We start from the raw sequence: 18,179 nt of genomic DNA on the forward strand, positions 1-18,179 counted from the left end.
ACAGGAAAAGCAAGCCTTTCTTCCACAGACATGTCCTTCATTCCTTTTCTGATGGCTCTCTGTATAGATGATTCTATTGGTGGTGAATTAAATGTTCCAGGATTAGGACATGGAGGTGAAGGGGGCCGTAAAGGCCATTCCTTCAAGTTTTCTTCCTTCTCCTCTCTAGGAGGAGCAGAGGGAAGCAGGCGAGGAGCTTCCTCCTCAGCCTCTCTAAAAAGCTCTAATAATCTAGATACTGCGTTCCCCATGGAAAAACAGTTTTTCTGAGGTGCCTTTTTTCCTGCTGCTAAGCCCCTTTTCTTCAAAAAAAAATTTTTTTTTTTTACCACCTTTTGCTAAACACTCAAGATCTAATGTACCTTCTTCAGCAAACAAAGGGTTATATTCTAAAACAAAAACTATAAAAGAATACCTTCTGAAACTTTTAATTCTTTAAGCATACAAATCAAAATTTTATAATAAAACTTACTTTAAATTTATAACCTAATTCTTCCCCATTAGCCTGGTTAAAAAGGACGTTCCCACCCTACTTACAGTTCGCGACTCTGCAGCTGGCCGTGGGCTTTTGAGTGCGGTGAATTTCCCTCACCTTTTTCTGGTGAATTTCCCTCACCTTTCCTCGGTGAATTTTCCACACCTTTTCTCGGTGTATTTTTCCTTCTTCGCTCTAGGCGAAAAATACCTTCTCCTCCAGAAGTCCCGCGTTGAAGGCGCCAGATGTGGGATCCCTTAACACGACCCGCGTGGTTCAGGGCCCACTCAGGGTCCGGTTTCTGGAGAAGGCCGCACACTAAAATGAAGAGAGAGACTGGAAAAGAGTTAATTTGGGAAAATGGGGGCCAGGCGGGAAGTCTACCTCTAGTGGGAAGACTAACCACTCTTTGGCCTTTTACCATTCCTTTTATTGAGATTCTGAAACAAAGATATCTCTTAAGGAGGAAGTTCTAACAGCAGAAAATCAACTTACATTTACATATGATTAACAGATTAAAGTTGCCTCAAGCACTACTATCTCAACTATACAAAGAGTTAATGCCTCTGACCATTCAGAGCCATCAAGGTCGCATAGCTCTTTTTACATTTTATCTCCAATGACAATGCTAGGTTTTGGTTCCCTGTTCCTGGTTCCTGGTTCCAGGTTCCCGGCAGGAAACATGCAGGATGAGGTATCGGGTTTCCCTCACTCATCAACACCCCTCCTCCCACCCAGCCTTGTTCACAGTGTTCTTGTTTGTTTTAGGCTGTTCCCGAAACACCGGTGCCGATGTGAACCCCAAGGCCAGGGCTACAACTTTGAAGGTGCCTATGGCCAGACAGGCCTCCCTGCGGTGAAAGCGAGGAGGCAGGCTGAATATGAACACTTTCAGAGGAGGTAACGCAGACCGCCAGCGCTCCCTCTCCGGGCTCAGGAGGAGCAGAAGCTCCTCTCTGTCCTGAGGGTATGGCTTCAGAGAGAGAAGGAAGGGTGCCTGGGAGGAACTATGGGGAATAAACCTACGAAAGAGAATGGAGGAAAGAGCCCTCAAATGAAGATTTACAAACTTTGCATGCATTACCACGTGTGTCAAACACAAGGCCCGCGGGCCAAATCCGTCCCGCCAGGCCTTGCAATGTGGTCCGCACCACGCTGTCATCACTGCACTCCGCTGCGTTTCCATCACAATGACAGTTTATGACTGTTCAGTAAACCATTCGGCCCGCGATTTAGGCTGGATTTTAGATTTTGGCCCCTTCTCTGATTGAGTTCGACACCCCTACATTAAACGTTTCGTAATAAAAAAGGAGCAAAAGAGCCCTAGCCGGCTTGGCTCAGTGGATAGAGCATCAGCCTGTGGACTGAAGGGTCCTAGGTTTGATTCCGACCAAGGGCACATGCCTGTGTCAAGGCCTGATCCCCAGTAGGAGGTGTGCAGGAGGCATCCGATCAGTGATCCTCTCTCATCATTGATGTTTCTATATCCTTCTCCCTCTCTGAAATCAATATAGAAAAAAAAAAAAAAAAAAGGAGCAAAGGAATGAAGATAGTTAGCAATGTCAGTGTGGTGTTGTGGCCCAGTGTCTATGCACCCAGTTGGGGGTGACCAGGTCAGCAGGGGGCAGTTAGGGGCAATCAGGCAGGCAGGCAGGTGAGCAGTTAGGAGCCTGTGGTCCCAGATTGGAGAGGTGCAGGCTGGGATTTCATGCACGAATTTCATCCACTGGGCCTCTAGTAATAAAATAATAGCATTGTGATTGAGGATTTTAACTTTGGAACAAGCTGGGTGGCAAGTTACTTAACCTCATAGTACTTAGTATCTTCTATGAAAAATTATGATACCTCCCTCGAAAGCTCGATGTGGGGAAGCAGGGGGTCCTGATATGAGGTGACAGAAGATTTGGCTTTGGGTGAGGAACACATGGTGCAATATACAGGTCTTGTAACACAGAAACCCACACCTGAAGCCTATATGTTCATGTTGGCCAATGTCCTCCCCCAATCAATTTAATTAATAAATATTTTTAAAAGGCTTATTGTAAGGTGAATTGTATTAACATTCAGAGAACTAGTAACTCAAAAAGTACCTGACATATAGAAGCACTGCAAACATATTATCTACTATTATTGTGATTTATTCTATCATCATTCTTTTAAAGTTTTTCATGTATTGCCAGGACCGGTTTGGCTCAATGGATAGAGCGTCGGCTTGGGGACTGAAAGGTCGCAGGTTCGATTCCGGTCAAGGGCATGTACCTTGGTTGCGGGCATATCCCCAGTAGGGGGTGTGCAAAAGGCAGCTGATCGATGACTCTCTCTCATCGATGTTTCTGACTCTCTATCTCTCTCCCTTCCTCTCTGTACAAAATCAATAAAATATATTTTTAAAAAAATAAATCAAATTTTTCATGTATTGATTTGAGAGAGGGGGGGAATGGAGAGAGAGAGAAAAAGTGAGAGAGAAACATTGATTTGTTCCACCTATTTATGCATTCATTGGTTGATTCTTTTTAAAAAAAATATATATATTTTATTGATTTTTTACAGGGAGGAAGGGAGAGAGATAGAGAGCCAGAAACGTCAATGAGAGAGAAACATCGACCAGCCACCTCTTGCACCCCCCCCACCGGGGATGTGCCCGCAACCCAGGTACGTGCCCTTGACCGGAATCGAACCCGGGACCCCTCAGTCCGCAGACCGACGCTCTACCACTGAGCTAAACCGGTTTCGGCCATTGGTTGATTCTTGTATATGCCTCGGATTGAACCTGAAACCTTGGCATATCAAAATGACCTTACATAGTCCTTACCTTTAAACTTTGATGAAAAGGTAGTTGTTTTTTATTTTTTTAAATTTTATTTATTTATTTATTTAATATATTTTATTGATTTTTTACAGAGAGGAAGGGAGAGAAATAGAGAGCTAGAAACGTCGATGAGAGAGAAACATCGACCAGCTGCCTCTTGCACACCCCCCGCCGGGGATGTGCCCGCAACCGATGTACATGCCCTTGACTTTTCAGTCCGCAGACCGATGCTCTACCACTGAGCCAAACCGGTTTCGGCAAAAGGTAGTTGTTTTTTAAAGTTACATTTCCCTGAGTAATATTGAAGCTGAGCATGTTTCACATATTTATTATCCATTTGCATTTCCTCTTTTAATTGCCTAGTGATGTCCTTTTCCATTTTTAAAAATATATATTTTATTGATTTTCTACAGAGAGAAAGGGAGAGAGACAGAAAGCTAGAAACATCAATGAGAGAGAGTCATTGATCAGCTGCCTCTTGCCCACCCCCTACTGGGGATGTGCCCGCAACCAAGGTACATGCCCCTGAACCGGAATCGAACCTGGGACCCTTTAGTCGGCAGACCGACGTTCCATCCACTGAGCCAAACCGGCCTCGGCTGCCCTTTTCCATTTTTAAATGTTATCTCTTTCATATTCCCATAAATACTCCAATAGTCTGATCTCTCTTCCAGGTACTCTAAGAGGTGGTATCTCTGGTTAAACTGGGTCCCTCAGGGCTACATGTCAGTGTGTTACCTTAGTCCCTCAAAGAGCAATCTCACTGGATTGTGTTATGCGCTTGCCTTTGACTGAAGGTCGTTGCAACAACAAAACCATTTGAAAATCATCACCGCGTTTGCTTTGAAACTATGGGGACGCCACCCACTCGCACATACAGTTTCCTGTGATGCACTTTATGTTTTGGTGCAGAGCCCGGAAGAGTTTGACTTCCCTTCAGGAATTGGTCTCTTTGCCCCTTTAAGAAGACCCGTGTGCTGACGATCGTTTTATACCCTGGCCTCCAGGGAGTCGCAGGTGACTGGTGTTCAGCTGCTGCAGCTGTGCTGGCTCCCATGGTCTGATTATTTTGTTTCTTCTTTTTTGCTGGTCATGATTTTTTTAAAATGATTTTATTGACTTTTTAAATATTTTATTGATTTTTTACAGAGAGGAAGGAAGAGGGATAGAGAATTAGAATCATCGACCAGCTGCCTCCTGCACACCCCCCATCGAGGATGTGCCCGCAACCAATGCACATGCCCCTGACCGGAATCGAACCCGGGACCCTTCAGTCCGCAGGCCCATGCTCTATCCACTGAGCCAAACCGGTTTTGGCTATTTATTGATTTTTTTTACAGAGAGGAAGGGAGAGGGATAGAGAGTTAGAAACATTGATGAGAGAGAAACATTGATCAGCTGCCTCCTGCATACCCCCTACTGGGGTTGTGCCCGCAACCAAGGTACATGCCCTTGACCAGATTCAAACCCGGGATCTTTCAGTCCGCAGGCTGACGCTCTATCCACTGAGCCTAACCAGTTAGGGTGTAATTTTTATTTATTTATTTATTTATTTATTTATTTATTTATTTATTTATTTATTTTTTGTGCCGTGACTCGGATACGAACCGTGATTTTTTTTTAATTTTTATGTGCTTTGTTGTAAACTGCTCAGTTCGTTTGTAGAGTGAAGAGGTTGGGAGTCATGAAAGAGCGGAGGCTGGAAGGGAGATGGGGACAATCTGCTTTCCATTTCTCCCCATTGGCACCCCTGGAAGAACTCACCGGGGAGGGGAGTCAGGGCAGCTGCTAACAGTTCCTTTTTCTGCAGGGAAGGGCTGCCCCGCCCACCGCCCCTGCTGGCTCCGCCCAACCTCCCCTTTGGGTACCCGGTCCACGGGGTGGACGTGATGCCCCTGCATACAGTCCCCATCCCAGGTAGGTCCACCCCATCGGGCAACGTTCCTGTTCCTTCTTAAGCAAAAGGAGGGAGCAGTCATTCACTGAGCACCAGGACAAAGTTTGAAATGACTTCATTTAATGTTAATATCACTGTTTCCACCACGGAGATCACCCTAAGTAGCTGTGACCTCCGTGGGGCTATGAAATAACACGGAAGAGGACAGATATCTGTGAGCCTCAAGGAGTCTTAGGACATAATTGGCTTGTTGGTGTCCTACAGCATCTTGGGAAGCAGGCAAAGCACAGGCCATCTCCAGGAATTAATGCTCCTCGGCATGAGGGCCTGGCTCATCCAGGCTGCTTCCTTGGACCCCCCTCAGGGGTGGGTCTGCACTGGTGCTCCCAGTCCCCCCTCACACAGGGTGGAGGTGGGGAGAAGGTGCAGGGGGACCTTGCACAAACCTGAGGAAGGAAGTGTCCATGCTGAGCCTGGCTCTCTAGGTACCTGCTGCCCTGACATCCCCATCCTGGATATTTGATGGTTGAGGGGGCTCTGGCCCTGATACAGCAGCACTATTTTCTTTTCTTTTCTTTCTTTCTTTTTTTTTTTTTAAATATATTTTATACAGAGAGGAAGGGAGAGAGATAGAGAGCTAGAAACGTCGATGAGAGAGAAACATCAACCAGCTGCCTCTTGCACACCCCCTACAGGGGATGTGCCCACAACCAATGCACATGCCCTTGACCGGAATCGAAACTGGGACCTTTCAGTCCGCAGACTGACGCTCTACCACTGAGCCAAACTGGCTTTGGCCAGCAGTACTATTTTCTAAAAATAATTATTTGTTTCTTAAACAACTAAAAGGCTTGTATTGAGCAGGCCCTGGTTCAGAAAAACAGAAACAAAAAACAAAACCCCTTTCCTTAAAAGTCTCTGTGCTCGCCGAAACCGGTTTGGCTCAATGGATAGAGCGTCGGCTTGGGGACTGAAGGGTCCCGGGTTCGATTCCGGTCAAGGGCATGTACCTTGGTTGCGGGCATATTCCCAGTAGGGGGTGTGCAAGAGGCAGCTGATTGATGACTCTCTCTCATCGACGTTTCTAGCTCTCTCTCTCTCTCCCTTCCTCTCTGTATAAAATCAATAAAATATATTAAAAAAAAAAGTCTCTGTGTTCTGCTTGGATGGGGCGGAGTTTCAGGGTGGAGCCTACAGCCTTGGCTTCCGTCTGCCACACCCTATGCGGCTCCTGAGTCTCAGTATTCCTCAGGGTCCTTCAGTACTTGTTGCAAGCACCTCTGAGAGAAAGGTGCCCTCGAGTTTCACCTGCTACCAAACAGCCTAGGCTCTCCCCCAATGAGCCCGGAACTGGGGTTCAGTTCAGTTGGAAGTGGGATTGGAAGTGGGGTTAAGAGCAGTCCGGAGCTTTTGTTTCCTTCCCACCAGGGCAATCTCGCAGCACAGCCAACCGTCCCTTCTCTGCGAGCCATGTGCGTGCCTCGGGGACCTCCTTTCGCCGCTCCCCCGGGGTTCCGCCTTACAGCCCAAGCTGCCTCTTTATGAGCCTGGTTCCCCGGGGTCTGGCCTAGAACTGGGGTTCAGTGCAGTCAGAACTGGGGTTCGGCACAATCCGGAGCTTTTATTTCCTTCCCGCTAGGGCACGCCAGCCAGGCACTCAGCCTCCACCTCCTCTCCGGCTCCGTCCTCTCTGCGCGCATGCAGCATGTCTCCGTGCCTTAGGCTTTTACAGCTCCTCCGCGCTTCCTTCTGGTTTTCTCTTTCCTTCTTGTTTTAGAATTTCCAGTCAGTCGACTTTCCTGTAGTTCTGGGTAATGTCCATTTTATATTTTAGTTGTATTTTATTGAAATTGTTGTTTGCGGCTGCGGTTAGGTGTTCACCTGGGCAGCCATCTTGGATCCTCCATAAATCATCTTTTCCCGAAACCCCTTTCCATGAGGGATTTTTACATACGCCTCCAGTTAGCAGCACAGCCCTGTGAGGTAAATGTTTATTTTTGCCAATTTTCCAGATGAGCTGAGTAAGTTCCCTACGGCTATAGGAGGGCATTTTTGAAGTAGAACTTGAATTAGTCTTCCTATAAGAGCAGATGCTAACATAAGTACACTTGGGGTTCATGGTTAGTGTTTTTGAAGAGTTATTTAAAAATAATATGACACTTTGGATGATTCATTTTTTTTTTTTTTTTTTTACTATGGTAAAGTTTGCATAACAAAATTTACTATTTTAACCATTTTCAGTCGCATTGAGTACATTCGCATTGTTCTGCAACCATCACCACCATCCGTCTCTAGAACTTTCTCACCTTCCCACTGGAACTCTGTACCTATTTAACATTACCTCCCATCACCTTCTAGTCCCTGACAACCACTAATTTAAAAGTATTTCTTTTCCGCATCCAGCTCGGCCAGAGAGAGGGTCCAGTTCCTGAGTAGAGGAGCTGGGAATTGAGAAAATATGAAAGAAACAGAGAGACAAGACACAAAATGGAAGGAAAAAGCTGGGAACCGGGTGGGACCGCTGCCCTCTTCTCCTGGAGAGACAGTGACCAAAGGCAAATCAGCATGTTTACTTTATATTCCCAAATGCCAGTAAGTTTCACCAGAAGTCAAGACAAAGGAGATTATTTGCATTCTTTTAAAAAAATATATATATTTTATTGATTTTTTTACAGAGAGGAAGGGAGAGAGATAAAGAGTTAGAAACATCGATGAGAGAGAAACATCAATCAGCTGCCTCCTGCACACACCCTACTGGGGATGTGCCTGCAACCAAGGTACATGCCCTTGACCGGAATGGAACCTGGGACCTTTGAGTCCGAAGACCAAGGATCTACCACTGAGCCAGACCGGTTTCGGCTTATTTGCATGCTTATTTGCATTCTTGAGTAGGCCTGAGCATTCCTGGTGCTTGACTGGATTTACATATCAAAAATTCATTACCGACACCTGGGCTGAAATGAAGGTCAAGCTGATAACACCCTTGCCTTTTTGGCAAAGCATGTGCCCAGGGCATGGTTTTGCCTGTCACCTTGAGTTCAGCTGACAATAACTAAAGAATGCCCATTTGCCTTCTCTACATCTCACCCTTTTTTGTTTTTAAGCTACTATAATGTAAGTAAAATTTGAACATCAAGAACAGAACTCTAATATTAAAACAATTGCAAAAACCAAACTACTTAAAGTTATCATTTTAAAACTTGATCGTCAAGAGCAAAACTCTGGCTATTAAATAATAACAAAACAGTGCCAATGCAAAACAGCAATAAGAGAGAAATCACAACTACAGACATGTTAACATTTTTAGCTACCAAATGAAAGTTTCTTTTGCTGCTGGTGTATATTTACCCAGCGTCCTCGGACTTGACTGCACAAGACTTTGCAGAAGCCTGGCAGCTAACAGACACTAGCATAAGCAGGGACATGGTGGAAGAAGTAGCTTCAAGTTCTTGCCTTCCCACTATCTGCCGCGCTTCATTTGTTAACTTGTTTTTTTGTTTTTTTTTTTTTGTTTTTTTTTATCATTTGTTAACTTCTTCAGCTGACCCCATGTTGGCACCTCAGTCCCTTGCGTAGCTTCCAGTTTTCTTCTTCTCCCACTTTGCTGTCATTTAGGGAAACTCTCAGTCCATTTGAGTGAAGGGTCAAGGAGCTTGACTGAGTCCATTATGGTGACACACGTAACGCTCTGGCACCCAAATTGGCTGCACTGCTCCTTCTGGAAAGATATAAAACACAAACTCTTCCCCACATCATTACTGAATCTGATAAAACCCTTGTCTAATTTATGCTTCCTTCCACCGGGCTAACTCGGTGGAGGCTATTGTACAGGAGGCCTGATGCCTGTCAGCTGCTATACGATCCTCTGCATCACAATTCAAAAAACTTTAAAGTTACAGCTGAAGCCGGTTTGGCTCAGTGGTAGAGCGTCGGTCTGTGGACTGAAATGTCCCAGGTTCGATTCCGGTCAAGGGCATGTACATTGGTTGCGGGCACATCCCCGGTAGGGGGTGTGCAAGAGGCAGCTGGTCGATGTTTCTCTCTCATCGAACTTTCTAGCTCTCTATCTCTCTCCTTTCCTCATTGTAAAAAATAAATAAAAATATATATTTTTTAAAAATTTAAAGTACAAAGAGTATGACTGAGTTTGTTTTGAGGTGACATATAACATCCATCTCCTCCTTTGTGTTTTAGTAATTAAAAAAAATATTTTTATTGATTTTTTTTACAGAGAGGGATAGTTAGAAACATCGATGAGAGAGAATCATCGATCAGCTGCCTCCTGCACACCTCCTGCCGGGGATGTGCCTGCAACTAAGGTACATACCCTTTTGGAGTCAAACCCAGGACCCTTCAGTCCGCAGACTGATGCTCTTTCCACTGAGCCAAACCGGTTAGGGCTAGGATGATTCATTATTAATCCATTGCTTCCTTCCCTTCAGTAACAGACACCTGGAAGGGACTGGATTAATTCACAGCACCCATCCAAGGGTGGCATCAGAGGTTTTAGAGCCGCTGGAAGGACCATGGGAAGCGTCTAAGGGAACCCCGGGGAGAGGGGAGTCTATCAGCAAACACCCGGGACCGGAAGGAACACGAAGGGGCTCTGGAAGCACATGGAGGCGGCCAGGAGGGTGTGAGCCTCAGACAGCCCTGGGAATCCTCTCCGATGATTTTTCTGTTTTCCTTTCCCTGTGTCCTCCAGGTCTTCAGTTTGATGGACCCGAAGCCCTCGTCTATAAGGCAAGAGCCCCTTCCCAGTCCCTTTGTGCACTTGGCCTCCTGTCCTGGGCTCCCTGCCCAGCCCGCTTCCCCCGTGCTGGCTGGTCTCGCATTTTGACTGAACCCCCATCCGGATGAAGCATCAGACATGAGTCTGAGGTGGAGGGCGGGAGGGGAGGGTGCCTGTGGGAGGCACACTTTATCCCCCCGCGGAAGGAGTGGCTGGAATCCAGGGAGGACTTCCAAGACCACGCCAAGGCTCAGAGCCGTCGCGGGCGCTGCTGCTTCCGCCGCGAGAAGACGCTGCAGCCACAGCCACTAGCCCTCAGTCCCTTTCCCTTCCTCTCTGTAAAAAATTTTAAAAAATACATATATTATATATATAAAAGAAGGCAAAGAGTGCAGAGTCAAGCCCTGAAAAGCCCCATTCTGAGGTTTTATTTTTTATTTTTGTTCGTATACTTTTATTGATTTCAGAGAGGAAAGGAGAAAGACAGAAACATCAGTGATGAGAGAGAATCATTGATCTGCTGCCTCCTGCATGACCCCCCTTGCCCCCGCCATGGGGACAGAGCTCACAACCTAGCCATATGCCCTTAACCAGAATTGAACCTGGGACCCTTCGGTCCGCAGGCCAACATTCTGCCCACTGTGCCAAACCAGGAGGGCCATTTGGAGGTTTTATAGAGGAGGAGCTGGCAAACTGAAGGGAAAAAGAATGGCGCTCTGCAAGCCGACAGATAAGAAGAGAAAAGAAACTGCCCTTGAACGCACCAAGCCCCAGGGCTTAAGTCCCCCTCGCTGTGACCCGAGCAGGGACACCATGCAGAGCCAGACCCTAGCTTTTGGGGCACCCGAGAGCTTCTCCTCTCCGCCCCCTGCAGGCCATGTTGGGTATGCACCTTTCCTTGCATTTAGCCTCTCTGTACTTCACCCACCTTAGGTCACGCTGACAGCTTCTCTGGGGACGCTCAACACCCTCGCGGACATCCCAGACAGTGTGGTGCAGGGCAGAGGCCAGAAGCAGCTGACCATTTCCACCAGTGACCGGAAGCTTCTGAATTTCATCCTCCAGCACGTGACCTATACCAGCACGGTGTACCAGCACCACAAGGTGGATGTGGGTGAGATCCTGTCCTTGGATGGCGACATGCTGAGGGGGCCGGAAAACACCACTGGGCCCTCTCCCCAAGTCTTCCTCCCCCATGAAGCCTGCCTGCATTGAAGATGCTTTCCTCGCTCCTGTTTCTTTCTTTTTAAAAAATATATGTTTTATTGATATTTTACAGAGAGGAAGGGAGAGAGATAGAGAGTTAGAAACATCGATGAGAGAGTCATTGATCAGCTGCCTCTTGCACACACCCCTATTGGGGATGTGTCCGCAACCAAGGTACATGCCCTTGACCGGAATCAAACCTGGGACCCTTCAGTCTGCAGACTGACGCTCTATCCACTGAGCCAAATGGGTCTCGGCATGTTTCTTTCTTTTTTAAAAAATGTATTTTGTTGATTATTTTTACAGAGAAGAAGGGAGAGGGATAGAGAGTTAGAAACAGCGATGAGAGAGAAACATCAATCAGCTGCCTCCTGCACACCTCCTACTGGTGCATGCCCTTGGCCAGACTCTGTGACTCCACACCCAGCAGGTTCTCACAAGGGCAAGAAATGTGAGCTCAGGAGGTGCTCAGCAGATTGCCCCAGGGACACAGGGGCCAGAACACCATAGACTCCCTCAGGTCCTCAGTCTCACGCAGCCAGGTCACTGCCTACCACACCTTCGCTCCCGCGTTGCATGGGTTTCCCTGGGGCAGCAGGGAGAGTGGCCCAGACAGTTGCTGCCCGCCCTGACCTTATTTCTCCCTCCAGTGAGTCTGACGTCCGAGTCCTCGACAGCCAAGTTCCCAGTGACCATTCGCCATCCCGTCATACCCAAGTTATATGACCCTGGACCAGGTAAGGCCCTTGCCCCGGGGCTGCATGGTGGCATCCTGTCGAGCTGTTGGTGAAATTCAGGTCCCCTCTGAGATGGAGATGAGAACTGACCAAATAACAGTGTAGGTATGATTCCTGATGAGCTTGTTTGGAGGAAAACAATTCTGGGACACATTGCTCTAATAGTGTAAGACCTAACGAATGGTAACATTTTAATAAGTAATAGTGCCAGCTGGCGTGACTCAGTGGTTGACCATTGACCTATGAACCAGGAGGTCACAGTTTGATACTCGGTTCCTGGCTGGATCCCCAGTAGGGGGTTTGCAAGGGGCAACTGATAATGATTCTCTCTCATCATTGATGTTTCTCTACTTCTCCCTTCCTCTCGGATATCAATAAAATATATTATAAGTTTAAGAAATAAGTAATAGTAATAAAAATAGAATTGTACTGGAATATGAATAGATATATCAGTGAAATCAAATTGAAATTCCATAAATAGACATGTTGGAATTTTACCATGTGATAAAAGTAACTTTCAAATTAAAGAGGGAAAGATGTATTGTGTGTGTGTGTTTTTTTTAATGCATTTAAAAAATATATTTTTATTTATTTTTTACAGAGAGAAAGGGAGAGGGATAGAGAGTTAGAATCATTGATCAGCTTCCTCCTGCACACCCCCTACTGGAGATGTGCCCACAACCAAGATACAAGACCTTGATTAGAATTGAACCTGGGACCCTTGAGTCCACAGGCTGACACTATCCACTGAGCCAAACCAGTTAGGGCTTTAATGCATTTTTGAACTTTTTCATAAAAATTATCACACTGTGTGGTATGAAGTTCTACAGCTGATCTTTCATCAGCCCATGGCTTGTCTTTTGATTTTGTTTCCAGGGTCTTTTGTTATATCAAAGTTTTATCCATCAGTGTAATAAAATTGATTCACTGTTTTCTTTCTGGTTTTTGCTTTTTGTGCCTTGTTCAAGAAATTCTTCTCTACATTGAAGCAAGAAAGAGATTCTCCTGAATTTTCCCCAATATATCCATGTTTGCTTTCACATTTAGATATCTGACTGGACCAGCAGTTATTTTTATGTGTGGCTTATTATGGGGATCTAATTTTTTGGTGTATGAATAGCAACACCCTGTAAGCCCTTCCTCTTCCTGGCTTGTATTGTCTCGCTATCACATACCAGGGTTCGTACGTGCAGGAGTCTGAATCTGGGCTTTGTTAGGTTGCACTGCTCCATTTATCATTGGGCTAATTCCACGCGGGTGTGTTTTTTTTCATTCTTATTAATTTCAGAGAGGAAGGGAGATATAGAAACATCAATGATGAGAGAGAATCATTGATCAGCTGCCTCCTGCACACCCCACACTGGGAATCGAGCCCGCAACCCAGGAATGTACCCTGACTGGGAATTGAACCTTCTAGTTCATAGGTTGACACTCAACCACTGAGCCCCACTGGCCAAGCTAAGTGTACACTTTTATAATATATCATCTGTATATTATATTGTATGTTTACCACCTAAAGTCACGTCCTCTTCCATTTCCATATATTTGAACCCTATCCCTCTGGTAACTAACATACTGTTGTCTGTGTCTATGAATTTCTGTGTGTTTTGTTTGTTCATTAATTGCTTTCAGTTTTATATCCCACAAATGAATGATATCACAAAGGGGTTTTGACTTTTTTGTCTCATTTATTTTGCTTAGCATGATACTCTCAAGATCCATCCATGTTCTCACAAATGGCGGTATTTCATCTTTGCTTATGGCTTACCAGTATTCCATTGTATATGACTACCACATCTTCTTTATCCACTCATCTAGTGAAGGACAGCTTGGTTGTTTTCTTGTCTTGGCTAACCATGAAGGAAGCCCATGTCTCTGAGACATGGACTCCCCTTTAGCTCAGTGCTTCAGTAAACATAGGGAAACATAAATATATTTATTTTCTAACACAACAAACAAACCCTTATTAAGCACCTATTGAGGCATGAGGCCCATGAACACTGATTGGTTGTGGCATAAAAAACCCCACTAGAGTTCTGGCTGGCTTGGCTCAGTGGATAGGGCGTCAGCCTGTGGACTGAAAGGTCCCAGGTTCGATTCCAGCTAAGGGCACGGACCTTGGTTGCAGGCACATCCCCAGCAGGAGGTGTGCAGGAGGCAGCTGATCGATGTTTCTTTCTCATCAATGTTTCTAACTCTGTCCCTTTCCCTTCCTTTCTGTAAAAAAAATCAATAAAATATATTAGAAAACAAAAACAAAAAACACCACTAGAACAATGTAAGTTAAGACAGTGAGGCTCGCTGAAACCGGTTTGGCTCAGTGGATAGAGCATTGGTCTGTGGACTGAGGAGTCCCGGGTTTGATTCCGGTCAAGGGCATGTACATTGGTTGCCTGCACATCCCCGGTTGGGGTGTGCAGGAGCTGCTGGTCGATGGTTCTCTCTCATCGGTGTTTCTGGTTCTCTGTCCCTATCCTTTCCTCTCTGTAAAAAATCAATAAAATGTATTTTTAAAAATAAAAAAAGACAGCGAGGCTCCCCTTTCTTGACCAGAGAGGAGGCTCAGAGACCTGGTGACCATCGCCACCAAAACGTTCCTTCGTCCCCACAAGCTCAAGACCATGCTCCGGAGTCTTCGTGAGCATTATCCAGACTTGACCGTGATCGTGGCTGATGACAGCAAGGAACCTTTGAAAATTAGTGACAGCCATGTGGAGCACTACGTCATGCCCTTTGGGAAGGTATATTCCTCCCTCCCAGGTGGGACACTCCTGGGTCCTGGGACAAGAGGGCCCCAGAGTCAGGTTCTACGCTGGATGGGGCTGCTTCGGTGGCCTTCCCGAGGAAGTAGGGAGTGGGAAAGGGAAGGAGAGCCACAGAGACTCGATCGGGTGGGAAACCAATCCATATTGGCCACAGGGCCAAGGAAGGGCTTTCTGGCCTTTCAGTCTTTGATCCAGAAAGTCACTGTCCTTGTTCAGGTGTCTCTGAGACGTGGACTCCCTTTAACCCAGGGCTTCTCCCTCCCAGCTGTATATGGGAGCCACCCTCACAAATTCTGACTTCATTCGTCTGGGGTCCAGTCTGGCTATGGGAATTGAGACAGTGCCCCGAGGGATTATTATAATGGCAGCCACTGATCTAACCTCATTCCACCCACAGGGCTGGTTTGCTGGCAGGAACCTCGCCATATCTCAGGTCACCACCAAATACGTTCTCTGGGTGGACGATGACTTTCTCTTCACCAACCAGACCAAGATTGAGAGGCTGGTGGACGTTCTGGAGAAAACGGAACTGGATGTGGTGAGGGAGAGTGCCAGTTTTAGCCCCGTTGCAATCCGCAGAAACAATCGAGAGAAAGAAGGAGAGAGGAGAAGAGAGAAAAGTATGTGAGGGAAGAGGGGAGGGGAAAAAAAGAAAGCAAGGAAGAGGAGAGAAGAGGGAAGGAGGGTGAGGGAGAGGGGCTGGTGCAGGAGATGAATAGCCAGCACAACTCTGGGGTTCAGGGTGTCACACAGGACTCAGAAGATGTGCTTGAATTTCGTTTCTGCCTCCATACTTATTTTTTTAAAAAAATACATTTTTTAATTTTTTTAGAGAGAGAGAGGAAGGGAGAGGGAGAGAGAGAGAAACATCAATGAGAGAGGAACATCGTCGATCTGCTGCCTCCTGCAAGCACCCCTACTGGGGATGGAGCCTGCAACCGGGCATGTGCCCTGACTGGAATCGAACCAAATACTGCGCCTCCTACTGGAAGGGAGTGAGTTAGCTTCTAGAAAAGGTGAGCGTGCTGTACGGTGAACCGAGCAGAGAACTTGTCTCCCTTTTGGCTTGGTGTTCCGTGCTTTCTGCTCCCCCCAAAGAGATTTTCTGGGGTCAGTAGGAATGAAGGACCCAAGGACCCTGCAATATATGCTGAAAGCTGCAGCCGCAATAGCAGGAAGAGTAACGGAGGGACAGCGTGAAAGGTTGGTAAAGGGTGTGATTCTTGTTGAGGTGCAGTCCGGGAAGGCTTCCCGGCAGAGGCAGCATGGATGTGGAGTCCGTGTTCTCCAACGTGGGTTTCTGTGCCCGCGGGCTAGGTGGGCGGCAGTGTGCTGGGAAACGTGTTCCAGTTTAAGCTGCTGCTGGAGCAGAGTGAGATCGGGGACTGCATTCACCTGCGGCCAGGATCTTTCCGGCCCCTGGACGGCTTCCCCAACTGCGTGGTGACCAGCGGCGTGGTCAACTTCTTCCTGGCCCACACGGAGCGGCTGCTGAGAGTGGGCTTCGACCCCCGTCTGCAGCGAGTGGCTCATTCAGGTGGGGAGGTTGGAGGGGGAGGCTGGGGCCGGGCTCTGAACTGACCCTAGACGTGCGTTCTCTCAAGGGCATGCTCCACTGATCTCGGTCCCTTGCCTGGCAGCAGTGGGTTTCCTTTCCCTCCCCGGCAAATGAAGGAGCTCGTGGTCTCTCTTGCCTCCCTCTTCACCCTCTCTTGTTTTTTTAAAAATATATTTATTGGTTTATTTTTTATTTTCTTATATATATTTTATTAATTTTTTACAGAGAGGAAGAGAGAGGGATAGAGTTAGAAACATCCATCAGCTGCCTCTTGCACACCCCCTACTGGGGATGTGCCCGCAACCAAGGTACATGCCCTTGACTGGAATCTAACCTGGGACCTTCTAGTCCCCAGGCCATGCTCTATCCATTGAGCCAAACCGGTTTTGGCTATTTATTGATTTTTTACAGAGAGGAAGGGAGAGGGATAGAGAGTTAGAAACATCGATGAGAGAGAAACATTGACCAGCTGCCTCCTGCACACCTCCTACTGGGAATATGCCTGCAACTGAGGTACATGCCCTTGACCAGAATTGAACCCAGGACCTCTCAGTCTGCAGGCCGACACTCTATCCACTGAGTCAAACCAGTCAGGGCTTCTCCCTCTCTCTGACTTCTTTTTTTTTTTTTAAAGAATATATTTCTGTAGATATTTTATTTTATTATTTTAAAATATATTTTTATTGATTTTGTACAGAGAGGAAGGGAGAGAGATAAAGAGTTAGAAACATCAATGAGAGAGTCATCGATCAGCTGCCTCTTGCACACCCCCTACTGGGGATAGCCCTTGACCGGAATCAAACTCGGGACCCTTCAGTCCCCAAGCTGACGCTCTATCCATTGAGCCAAACCAGTCTCAGCGCTCTCTGACTTCTTGCCTCCTGCTGATGAGATACCCTCTCCATCCTTTCCCCTCCCTTCTCCCCACCCTGCTTCCTATTCCCATTTTCCAGAAGTCCTTTCCTATTCGATTACAACTGGTTAATGCCCCCCCCCCCCCCCCTTCTCTCTCATTCCCTCAGGCCAGGAGTCCGCAGTTCTGTCCAGCTAGAAAGCCAGTTTGTGTTTCTCTGCCTCTCTCCGCCTGTCTCTGTCTGAGAAACGACGTTGTTTACCGCCTTCCCCATCAGCCGGGGCAGGTGGCGTTGCTTGGGGCTGAACCTCCGCAGGGGTGTAAACTGTGTCTCCTGCCCCTGACTATCCTTCCAGACCCGGAACATGGTCCTGGGCCTCTGGCCCAGTCTCACATGTCTTTCTTGTGCTCTTCCTCTCTTGGCAGAGTTCTTTATTGATGGGCTCGGGAGCCTGTTTGTGGGCTCATGCCCAGAGGTGATTATAAGTCACCAGTCCCGTTCTGAGAAGGACCTGGAGCTGGCTGCCCTGGAGAAGACTTACAGCAAATACCGGACCAACACCAATGCCCAGATCCAGTTCAAGCTGGCTCTCCACTACTTCAAGAACCGTCTTCAGTGCTCCACGTAGGCACCGGCAAAGCACGAGGTTGACTGGCTGTGGGTATCCAGAACAGTGGAACGAGTGGTCAGGCTTCCAAAACATGGACTCCTGAGAAAGATGACTATTATAGTAAACCATAGAGTGTGTTTGGCACGTGGGATGGGTTTAATTACTCGAAAGACCAATCAGAGGCTAGAGATCATTAGACATGGACCAATCACTGATGAGGGCAACGAAGACCATCTTAAGAATGATTATTTGTTTGTATGACGCTTCACTGTGCACGATGCATTTGCACGTCCTTGCGTGTTATTTGGCGGCAACGTTGTAGGCTGGTCTTTCTGCTCCCAGTCAGAAGTGTCATCTCCAGCATCATTGCAAGAACCAGATTTTTATTTGGTTCTGCCTCGTGGACTCAGACAGCGTGGATAACCCCGGGTCCTTGTCTTGAGGCGGTTGTAGCCGGTTCAGTTCAGTCCACTGGCATCATTGGGCAGCCGGGGTCAGAGGATCAGAGGAGGGAGAGGTCACCCTGGCCTAGGCCA

General features: G+C 47.0%; 1 protein-coding gene across 1 annotated transcript in view; it reads left to right on the forward strand.

Annotated features, from left to right (window-relative positions):
* B4GALNT2 (beta-1,4-N-acetyl-galactosaminyltransferase 2) overlaps positions 1 to 17,870 on the forward strand; it is a 31,804-nt gene extending 13,934 nt beyond the window's left edge. The window contains exons 3-11 of the mRNA XM_036451317.2: positions 1,244 to 1,375; positions 5,095 to 5,201; positions 9,887 to 9,924; positions 10,847 to 11,027; positions 11,770 to 11,856; positions 14,410 to 14,597; positions 15,019 to 15,159; positions 15,939 to 16,158; positions 17,459 to 17,870. Of these exons, the coding sequence (XP_036307210.1) occupies positions 1,244 to 1,375; positions 5,095 to 5,201; positions 9,887 to 9,924; positions 10,847 to 11,027; positions 11,770 to 11,856; positions 14,410 to 14,597; positions 15,019 to 15,159; positions 15,939 to 16,158; positions 17,459 to 17,661 (1,297 nt within the window). The 3' untranslated portion in view covers positions 17,662 to 17,870. The remainder of the gene's footprint in view (positions 1 to 1,243; positions 1,376 to 5,094; positions 5,202 to 9,886; positions 9,925 to 10,846; positions 11,028 to 11,769; positions 11,857 to 14,409; positions 14,598 to 15,018; positions 15,160 to 15,938; positions 16,159 to 17,458) is intronic.
* The last annotated feature ends 309 nt before the right edge of the window (positions 17,871 to 18,179 follow it).

This window comes from Pipistrellus kuhlii, unplaced genomic scaffold (assembly GCF_014108245.1).
Source record: "Pipistrellus kuhlii isolate mPipKuh1 unplaced genomic scaffold, mPipKuh1.p scaffold_m20_p_22, whole genome shotgun sequence".
NCBI lineage: Eukaryota > Metazoa > Chordata > Mammalia > Chiroptera > Vespertilionidae > Pipistrellus > Pipistrellus kuhlii.